This window comes from Thermobia domestica, chromosome 1, assembly GCF_964235325.1.
Source record: "Thermobia domestica chromosome 1, izTheDome1.hap1.1, whole genome shotgun sequence".
Taxonomy (NCBI): domain Eukaryota; kingdom Metazoa; phylum Arthropoda; class Insecta; order Zygentoma; family Lepismatidae; genus Thermobia; species Thermobia domestica.
Window position 1 is genome coordinate 157,785,721 of NC_137454.1, and position 11,030 is coordinate 157,796,750.

At 40.7% G+C, this 11,030-nt stretch overlaps 1 protein-coding gene across 1 annotated transcript; it reads right to left on the reverse strand.

The window, feature by feature from the left end:
- Window positions 1–7,434: 7,434 nt before the first annotated feature.
- On the reverse strand, window positions 7,435–7,785 carry LOC145668864 (uncharacterized). The gene has a single exon (XM_081737136.1). The coding sequence runs from the start codon at window positions 7,783–7,785 to the stop codon at window positions 7,435–7,437; it is 351 nt and encodes a 116-aa protein (XP_081593262.1).
- Window positions 7,786–11,030: the final 3,245 nt, after the last annotated feature.

Consider the following 11,030-nt stretch of genomic DNA (forward strand, 5'->3'; position numbering starts at 1 on the left):
TTTCACGCAATTGGTCCTTCCTCCAAAAAAGCTATCTCTTGGATTTAATGGTCTACGGTTCATGTACGGATGATTCTTCAGATACGTCGCCATTGTTGGATTTTGTTTCAAGAACTGTTTAAATTCGCACTCCCACATTTCATGTACAATGTACCCCAATTCACGCAGTCTTGCATTTTTTCGTTGCGTTCGTTCATAACGGAATTCCATGGTGTCTTCTGGATTGCCGTAGATGGGCTGATTACGGCCTGTAGTAATACACACTTTACATCCGTGATAAAAACAGCCGGCATGCTCATAGACGTGCTCCTCTAACGTCTCAGGATCTTGGTAGTAGCCATCAACATGGAATCCCGCAATAAACACTTCTTTTTGTCGGGCCGCATGTAAGATTTGTTTTCCTTCGGTTTTTTCAATGTAGGCCAGCCATTGCATTGCAGCGATCGATTGGGTACTTCTCCATCGATAGCCATGTGCCGGTAGAATTCCAATGGTGTTGGGTTTGAGGAAATTCCGGCGGAATACTAAATTGGAAGCACTGGCAATCGTTATCGTCTCCAAGAAGGGATTCACTTTGGTTTCTGCTTCAAATGACGTCATAAACGAAGCGCATGCTTGTCGCAGTACATTGACATCTTGAATACAATACTTGAGAATTTCCTTCTGGAAATCAAACGTGTCATTACGATGATCGTTATACCACTGCATGAACTTGTTCCTGTCTTCGACGCTCATTTCATTTGCACCATAATACTTCGTTTCTGGAAGTGGTCCAATATACGATTGATTTTCTTTGGTGTTGAAGAAATGCGGGAAGTAGCCTTTGGTTGCGGGTAAATTGAACGCTTTTGACAATTTACTTAATGCCATAGGTAGGAAGTTCAACGAGTCAATGAACGTCAGATTATTCAACGTTAAACTCAGTATCTTGGTCCCATTTAATATGACGTCAGGCCTCCATTGACATTGTTCGACCATGGTCTTTAGAATAAAATGTCCATCGTAGCCCTTCGAGTTGTGAGCGAGACAGAAAATCCTATTTATATTGGGACGACGTTCCCACAAGTACTGGAGAAAATCATAAACTGGATCGTCTCCTTGGAAAATATGCTGGCGCTGACCACACGTACTGCAAGACTGCTCGATATTATCGTTTTCAACACATGCATAACATACTTGTTGTGCAACCAATAAATTTGGAACGTGTACATACGTATTATCGCCAATATTCGTGTCCTGCATAGATTCTATATCATAGAATATCAACAAGGCTTTCTTTGCGTGCATGAGTGAAGGAACACCAGGTTTCAAGCATTGGCGATCAGGAAGCATAAAACATTGATGCGATCCTGGAACAATCTTCTTACAAACATTGCAAAACATCTCATTACAATCATGAATGCGTTGTCCACTTCGTACAAAAGAATATACTCTGTAGCATCTAGTACATTGCTTCACCATTTTGCATACAGGTTCCCCTTGATATGGAACATTACGATGATTGTTAAAACATTCTTCGCCGTAAAATTGACGATTGCAGTCGTTGCACAATATCGACGTTTGGTTCTTGTCACATAGAGGTCTCTGTAAGCATTTGGAGCACGTTATAGGACAATTTTTCACATGTCTGTTACGCTGATCATATTTTTTATGGCACGCTTCACAGTAGAACTTGGTTGCAAAACAAGCAGTTAAAGATTGAATGATATCAAAATGGCCAGCCAAACAAATTAAATTTATGGGAGTGCGATTTTCGTCGTTGGGTCCCTCGTACATGATATCATGGCCTGTGAAACTGGTATAGACTGTAATTTTATATTCTTTGAGGTATGACTGGAATTGTCGTATTTCATTTACACTGGCACCATGATCCAAATTGACTCCTGCATTTGAACATAACGCATTCACTTCATCGTCCACAACATATTTCGATTGGCGTTGATACTGTTTATAACGTTGCACATCTACATTCTTGTATGCCTTCAGACCAACAGCAATAACAAGGGCGTACGCCAGACACCTTGAATCTTGATTTTTTACACGTACAATCCCTCGCTTGCTTCGTAATAATTCTTCATTTTGAAGTACTCCCTGCCGCAAACCACCGCCATAGCCACGTGGAATATCGACACGATGAAAATGAACGGTGAATGGCTCGTGCAGGAGAAATGCATTGTTACTTTGTAAAACTCTTTCGAACGAGGCCCACATCGTTTCCAGTGTTAGGTTTCGTGCTTGGCGAAAACTCACCCAAAATGGTTTATTCGTGTTGCGTGGCGATATTACGGATAAACCAACCATCGCCTCATCGTCGACATTGGCTAACAAATGGTCCAGCATTGCTTGGAAACTATTATGCACGTATTGGATAATATCGGTTCCTACGGGCGGTGCGTTGAATTGAATTTCGAGCATTCTGCCCTCAATGTTAAATCGTCTATAATGACGAGTGATTTCATTGCGAACAGTAAAACCCGATTCGGCCATGGTTAAAAATGAAAACAAACAAACAGGTACAATTGCGATAAATGTGTAATGGAAAAAGGAATTGAGCAGCGTGAATTTACTACAAAAGAAAAGAAGAAAGAAAAATCTTAATCACCTGATAAACAGGAAATCATAACATTCATGATAAATAATTAACTAAGTAATTCATGTAAAGGTCCTGAGTTTGATTCCTGGCGGTGACGTTCAGAATCTCATTATGAAAGCACGCGTACTAGAAATCAAAGTTTTTTTTAAATAATTATGTTACTGAAATGAATGTTTTATTGCTGTCAAACTCGAGACCATTACATCAGCATTTAACTGACCTACCATTCTATAGTGATAAAAAGAATGCATGAAATGAATGAATGTTTCATCAGTACTGAGATGTGACAAAGTACGCGTAAGCATTTTTCCACTCACAACGACCTTTAAATGATGCGTTTGCAAGTTGAAGAGATGCACCAAGCATTAATGATACACATACGTAATTGTCAAAACAAAATCTGTATAGCGTAAATCTTTTAACCAAATATTCATGCACTCTTTTTTATTTAAGCGGTTAGCGTACATGCTTCTAACGTGGAAGGCTCTGGTTCAATCTCCGGTGGGGTTTGCTTTTCACATCGGATCGCTGTCAAGCCTTTTTTGAAATGTATTATTCTCATGCGTTATCATACATTCTTTTCAAAACTAAGCTAAATAGTTGACGTACACACCTCTGGCCCAGGTTCAATCCCGGGTGGTTGTTCGAATATCACGTTAAGCTGAAGGGGCGCTAAACTAAAACAATGGTTTCAAAGGGTATCGAACAATATTATTTTCAGGCATTCTCTGAAATTTTGTAATGCATTCTTTTCAAAACTAAGTGCACACATCTTTGACCATGGTTCAATTTCCGACGGGAGTTCACATTCAACATTAAGCTGAAGGGACGCTAAACCAAAATAAACAAACCATATCATTTATCGTGCTTAGTTTTAATGTGTGGGGGTTCCTGATTCGTACTCCCACTTTCCCATTCCACTAATTCCTTCATAGTCTAAATATTTCGTACTAAAAGTAAAACAGTGTATTCGTGATCCTCCCACAAATATAAAATAAAAATAATTTTCGAATCTTGTGTGAAAAATAAAATCTCACTGAACTTACCTCAAATTCAATGAACAAAAAGTCGGTGCAGTAAAACTTAAATGAAGACACTTTTAAAAGTAGACCTTCTCACTTGATAGTTGAGAGCGGTGTAGGATTTGAAAAATGAAATTTAGATTTTTATTTAGGTCGCTGCGAAAACGATGTCATCATCAACCAATCAGAAACGAGGAAATTTATAAAATGACATCACAACGAACCAATCAAAACGCTCGCTGCTTTTGTCATGAATCACGAACCAAAACGATGTGTAACAATCGATCGTGACGTCATTCATGTTTCTCAATAGTTACAACATCTAGTATCGCAATTCCGATCATGACATCATCCCAAAATACTTTCTGCCAGGACCATGTCACTACCTGTCTTAAATTGTGACATTTCATTTTCCTCATAGTCCGTAAGAAAATATCAATGTTTCTTTTTTTTTCATGAATCATGCTGACACGTTAGTAGTAAAACTAAAGTAATACGATCCGCTGAATTTTGCATTTTCAATCACATGTGCTTCTATGTCAACACACAAAGAAGTCTATCAGCATTTTATTTTAATCCACGAACGGAAGCGTTACACTGTCAGATTTATTTTCTTCAAGTATAAGTGTATCCTTTTCAAGAACCATGGTTCGAAACCCCACCAAGTGCGATTAAAACCGAATTCATTCATAGCTAAGCGGTTAGCATACACGTCTTTGGCTTGAAAGACCTGACTTCGATTCCTGGAGAAACATTTCTTAGGATTTTTCTTAAACTTGGTTTAAATTTCTAGTTCGAAAATTTTAAAAGTTTAGTTCGATAAAAAGTTTGATTTGAAAATTTTTAGATGTGATTTACATCTTTAGTTCGAAACTTGTTTTTAAAAAATTGGTTTAGTTCAACATTTTTTTGTTTCAATTTTTGGGTCGAAAAAATTTTGATTTGAAAATTTTGTTTGAAACTTTTTGTTCGAAATTTTTTTGGGTTCGAAAATTTAAAAAAAAATAGTTCGAAAATTTTTTGATTTGAAAATTTAGTTCGAAAGTTTTGTTTAAATTTTTTTTCGAAAAATTTGTTTAAATTTTTTTAGTTCGAAAATTTTGTTTGAAACTTTTTGTTTCAAAATTTTTAGTTCGAAAATTTTTTGTTTGAAAATTTTTGTTTAAAATTTTTTAGTTACAATTTTTTTTCAGTTCGAAAAAATTTTAGTTTAAAATTTCTTGCACTCTGCGGAACCGTTTCGAAAAGAATCGGAGCAGTTTAGGTAAAAAAAATCTGGCAACACTGTTTCCATTAATGAAGTGCTTACTGAGCAATAAAACGCTGAGCGTTTAAAAATCGCTTAAACTACAACAATGTGTTATAAGAAATCTACATGCGACAAGAACGGGACCCTCTTTCATCATTAGAGAATAAATGTATCCTTTTAGAGACACGCTAATTCAAGTACAGGATCTTCATACGTAAACATACAAGGTAACAGCCATCTTGCACATAAAAGGAAACGATAATATTTAAGATGAACTTCAGTACAGTAACAATAAAAGGGAACGTAATTCTAAAATCTCTGGTCAAGGGTGGATCGCCATCATATCACTCTGAATTTCCCGCATGGGCTGGGGGCTAAGATCATGTGACTTCTATCAACCCAATCAAAATCGTGGTACCAAAGTACTCATCTTACACATAAAATGAAACAAATGAGTGAGGGATTTCCACACGTTATACCATGTAACCTGTTCACTGTGTGGCGGGTCTAAAATCATGTGACCTCTATCAGCCAATCAGTATCGTAGTACCAAAGTAAACATCAAAATTGATACCATAATTTTAAAATTCCTAGGACCTAAGATCACGTGACCTCTATCAGCCAATCAGAATCAAGGTACCAAAGCACTCATCTTACCCGTAAAAGAAAACGAATTAGTGATGAATTTCCCCGCAAGGGTAAAACATGACGCCATACCATGTGACCTGTTCACCGTGTAGCGGGTCTAAGATCATGTAACCTCTATCAGCCAATCAGAATCGAGGTAGCAAAGTACTCATCAAAGAGGATACCCAAATTTGAAATATCCTAGAGTCTAAGATCACGTGACATCTGTCAACCAATCAGAATCAGGTATCAAAGCACTCATCTTACCCGTAAAAGAGAACAATTTTTTAAAAAAAAAAAGTCCCAAAGCCTAAGATCACGTGACCTCTGTCAGCCAATCATCATCGTGGTACCAAAGCACTCATGTTACCCATAAAAGGGAACGAATTTCAAATATCCCGGGGTCTAAGATCACGTGACATTTGTCAACCAATCAGAATCAAGTATCAAAGCACTCATCTTACCCGTAAAAGGGAACGAATTTCAAAAATCTCTGGTGAGGGATTTCCCCGCAGGATGACTCATGACGTCATACCACGTGACCTGGAAATTTGAATTTCCCGCGTGGGCGGGGCCTAAAGTCACGTGACCTCTCTCAGCCAATCAGAATCGAGGTGCCAAAGCACTCATCTTAGCCGTAAAAGGGAACAAATTTCAAATATCCCGGTCATAAAAGAGAGTGAGGATGAGTCATTCGGGCGAACGCGGGTCCCTACTACTAATATGTATATACAAAATAAACAAGTAAAGAAAATCAAGACATTAAATATGAGAGAAATAAGCACAACATGAAAATAAAGAAAAAATGAAAATAAAAACACGAAATATGAATAAGAGTATCATAAACACAATATGAAAAGTTGATAATTGAATGCACGAATATATCTATCTATTTGCATCAAACGGTAAACGAGAGAGCTTCACAATGGGGCGCCTTAAATCCCCAGCAGCTGTTCTTACGGTGACAATTCGCACAAGTCCATCACTACCACAATGAATGTCCTTGACACGACCTAGCCTCCACTGTAGAGGGGGGAGGTGAGATTCCATTAATAGCACCAAGTCTCCTTCTTTGAGGTTATCACGTCGGGTCCACCACTTTGGCTTCTGCTGTAGACGGGAAAATACTTCTGAAGGGGGTTTCTGCAGTTGTAGACAAAGCGACGACACCAGGATACAACGCGTTTCACTTTCAGCAGAGATGAATAACGGCTAGTGATATCATCCACTGTAGCTGCACACATAGCACTGACACACCTTTTTCTTTCTTCCGTCACCTTGTCAGATATGAGGGGTGGTCCTGCAGCCGTTGGCAACACTGCATCATACAACCAGTTGGGACCGTTCCACCACAATGAATGACACAATAATTCACTAGGGTTCACACCCCTGGAGGCACAATCAGCAGGGTTTAGCAAGCCGTCTACAAAGCACCATTCAGCTGCACGAGCTGTTTCTTGGATTTCCGCGACACTATTCGCCACAAATGTTTTCCATTTGTCAGGGAAAGAAGTAATCCATGCTAACACAACCTGTGAATCGGTAAATGCTTTTACCTCTTGCACCTCAAACAAAAGGGCGTTTGAGATTGCGTTGAGCAACTTCACCAGCAATAATGCAGCGCACAACTCCAATTGAGGGAGAGAAACAGTTTTAATTGGAGCCACCTTTGTTTTTGTAGCAATTAGCTGCACACTGACCGTTCCGTTTGAAAGCTCGGCCCGCAAATACGCCACTGCAGCATAAGCCCGCTCGCTGGCATCTGAAAAGCCAATTACTTGACATTTTTTAGCGTTGGGAGGTATGATGCACCGCTCAACCTTTGCTTCCTCTAATAGGGACAGTTCCTTGCAATATTCTTTCCACTCCGCGTACATTGAACTAGGGAGGTTTTCATCCCATCCCAAGTTTTCCTTCCACAACGACTGCAGAAGCACCTTCGGCTAGATGGTTACCGGTGAAAGGAAACCAAGTGGATCGAAGATTTTGGCGATCTCAAATAGTATCATGCGCTTGGTCCACACGTCACGCTGCAAGGGGGGAGAAACACTGAACCCAAACTCGTCACTGACTGGCGACCACTGCACTCCGAGGGTGTTGATGGTGTTGTCATCGTTGAACTTGAACGGCACTGACACTTCGCGCATATGAGACGGTACGGCTTCTAGCACTTCCGGTTCACTGGATGCCCATTTTCGCAACTCGAAGCCTGCTTTTTCCAGCAACTGAATTAGCTGTTGTTGAAGTTCGATAGCTTTGCGCACAGTTTCACAGCCACCCAGAAAATCATCCATAAAGAAGTCCCTCACTAGTACACTTGCTGCCAAGGGATAGTTTTCACTTTTGTCTGCTACTATCTGTTGGAGGCACCTAATAGCTAAAAAAACTAGCAGAGGCAGTTCCGTATGTCACCGTTAATAATCGGTAGTCTTCTACAGGAGAGTTCGCAGAATTGCGCCACACAATTCTTTGAAAGTCAACATCTTTTCTGTTTACTATCACTGCCCGATACATTTTGGCAATGTCCGCGCATAAGGCCACTTGATGTCCACCAAAAGTGGGAAAACGTCGTCTTGTAGCTTCGGGCCCACCATTAGCCGTTCATTTAGAGAAACCCCGGATGTTGTCTTCGCACTGCCATCAAAGACCACTTGTAATTTTGTTGTTGAACTTGTGGGTTTTAGAACTGCGTGGTGGGGGAGGTAACAGCTCTTCTCAGGTGCCACGTTCTTCTCTTCTGGGGGAACAAGCTCCATGTGCCCCAACCTCAGATATTCTTCCATGAACGCACGATATTGTTCCTGAAGTTGAGGTTGTTTTGCTAACTTGCGTTCACAATGTAACAGTCTTCTGACTGCAATGTCACGTGATTTTCCCAAGGGCGATGCAGTCTCCTTGAATGGTAATCTCACTACATAACGGCCATATTCGTCACGGTAGTGAGTATCTGCAAAATGCTTTTCACAGTTCTTCTCTTCTTCGGACAAGTATTTTTTTGGGAGTAACTTCTTCTAGCTCCCAAAACTTACGAAGGGTTGTGTCCACTTCACATGACGCACGATATGCCGCCACTGTTACGGCTCCACTTGTGGTACCTACGCTACCAGAAAGCACCCAACCAAGTACAGTCTCTAGAGCTACGGGTGTACCCGGTGGTCCAACACGCTTTCCACTGAGCATTAATAATGGAAACACATCCGCTCCAAGAAGCACGTCAATGGGGTCCACTATATTGTAAGTGGGGTCCGCTAGCTTTAACCCTTTGAAATGTGGCCAATGTGAAGCACTGGCACAGGGTTACTTTGGGAGATCAGATATTACCTTCGTCACTACAATCGCTCTTGTTTCGAACGTTTCGTTCATCTGACCTAACGGCTGAAACTGCAAGTCCACCATCGCTTTTGCAGATCCTACCCCTGCTCCCGTTATGCCCGAGATCACCACACTGGATTTTATTTTTTGTAGTTCGAGCTTTTGCACGCACTTTTCGGTTACAAAACTAGTCTCTGACGCACAGTCTAGCAGAGCTCTGAAGGGATATGACACACTGTTTTTTCCCTTTATTTTTACAATCGCTGTACACAACACAACATGCAGCACACTTGCTTCGGAAGCAAAATGTGACGTGACACTAGAATCATGCTCTGGCAACGCATCATCTCGTTCGAAATGTAACATTGTTTTGTGCTTTTTGTCACACTTGCGGCAATTTCCGGATGAACAACTGTCCTTCCGACAAGACTTGCGCATACAATTGAAACACAAGTTCTTTTCTTTCACGAGCGCGATACGCTCCGCCACTGAACGTTTGACGAACTCGGAACACCTGTATAGCTGATGGTTTGAATTACATAGTTCACACAAACTTTGAGTCCGTTGTGCAGTTGTCACATGAGAAGATGCAAACCTCTTTTCGCGCTTTTTCACTGTATCAGTGCTTGCGGAGTGTCGAGTCTTCCCATTGGTCGAAACAGACAGAGCGCGGGCTCTGTTGTCCAGAAATGCCGCCAGCTTGTCGAAAGATGGCTGTTCACTGGAATTTAACGAAAGTTCCCCCTGTCTTCGCGTCTCACTGTCTAGTTTATCCGCGGTATGATAAACTAAAACCGCGTCCCAGTCCCCACTGGTTGCTCAAGCACTTTCAGCGATCGAGTACACTCCATCGTTGTGTCAATTAATTTGCGCAACGCCGTTGCCGATTCTTGTTGGATGGGTGGTTGCGTAATTAAGCATTTGAGAATTGAGTTCACAATTTCACGTTTATTGTGATACCGCGCGTTCAGAATGTCCCATGCTTCTTTGTAATTACTGTTCGTAATTTGCATCGACTGAAGGAGTTGGGCTGGCTCCCTCTTCAGGGATGTTTTAGATATTGCAGTTTTTGAGCACCAGATAATTTATCGTTGCTGTGTACTGAGGCTACGAACAAATCGTGGAAGGAAAGCCACTCGAACAAATTGCCTGTAAATGTGGGTAACTGTATTTTTGGCAATTTCACCTCACTACTTTGCTTTGTTTCTGAAGAAGAAACCTAATTGTTTTCCACAACTTGTAAATCCCTTAGCACCACACATATCTTCAGTAATCTGTTGTCCATCTCCGCTAGCTCTTCTTCTTCTTTTTGAAACTACTCGTCATTTGAAATGGTTGCAATTTCATCCAGAAGCTTCGAACAATCCCGTTGAAGGTCACTGACCCTTCCCTGGTGAACCGCAATGAAGCTGGTTTCTGTTGCCGATAAAGCAGCGATCGCTTTCTCCTCCCGGTGATTTTCGATTTGAGAGTCCGTTTTTTGATTGCTAGAGCTTCCATAGTTATTTGTTCGCACGACACAAAATGTTTTAATTGAAATCACTCACACTCTGTCTGTAATGACTGTGTCCTACACTGATCCACAACCGGAGGACCATTAAATATATACGAACCAAGCAAAGGTATTTTGCTATGCACATATATTAAAATTAGAAGGCTCCATAACTGAATATATATTATTTATTAATAACTGGATCAAACAATTAATTAACTGTAGGAACACATTAAATTCAAACTATGGAAGCGGTATTGTCCACTAAAACACTGTAGGCACGACGACGACCACACGTTCACATCATAGGGACGCGCACATACAAAAACAACTGGTCTAACGGCTCTTTTTTTAAAACACACTTGTCCGCCCAAAAGAAAGAAATTCCGAGGGTTGACAAAAGTGAATCCCGGAGCCCTCTGCAAGAGGGAAAAATTACTATTTAAGGACCAGATCTTCAAGGAAGGGCGATCGGCCCGAACAAGGAGGGAAACCAATTTGAACACCTATTACAATAGTGCCCATAAATGTTACATCTAAAAGCGTGTACCGTGCTTGCATAAGATATGTGAATTTATTCTCAGTAGCTTGTACAGTCTGTCCCGTAAACTTTGTAAGCAATAGTATCATACATAGTTTAACTGCATTATATAATTCCCATTTTAAACTATTTTTACAACCAACTTTCAGCTCGTTGCGAATTTCATCCCCTACCCCCACCCGCTGGTGCACCCC

Bases quoted from the DNA above. Each gene is read 5' to 3' on its own strand.
- LOC145668864 (XM_081737136.1), bottom strand. From the start codon at position 7,785: ATGGATGATTTTCTGGGTGGCTGTGAAACTGTGCGCAAAGCTATCGAA.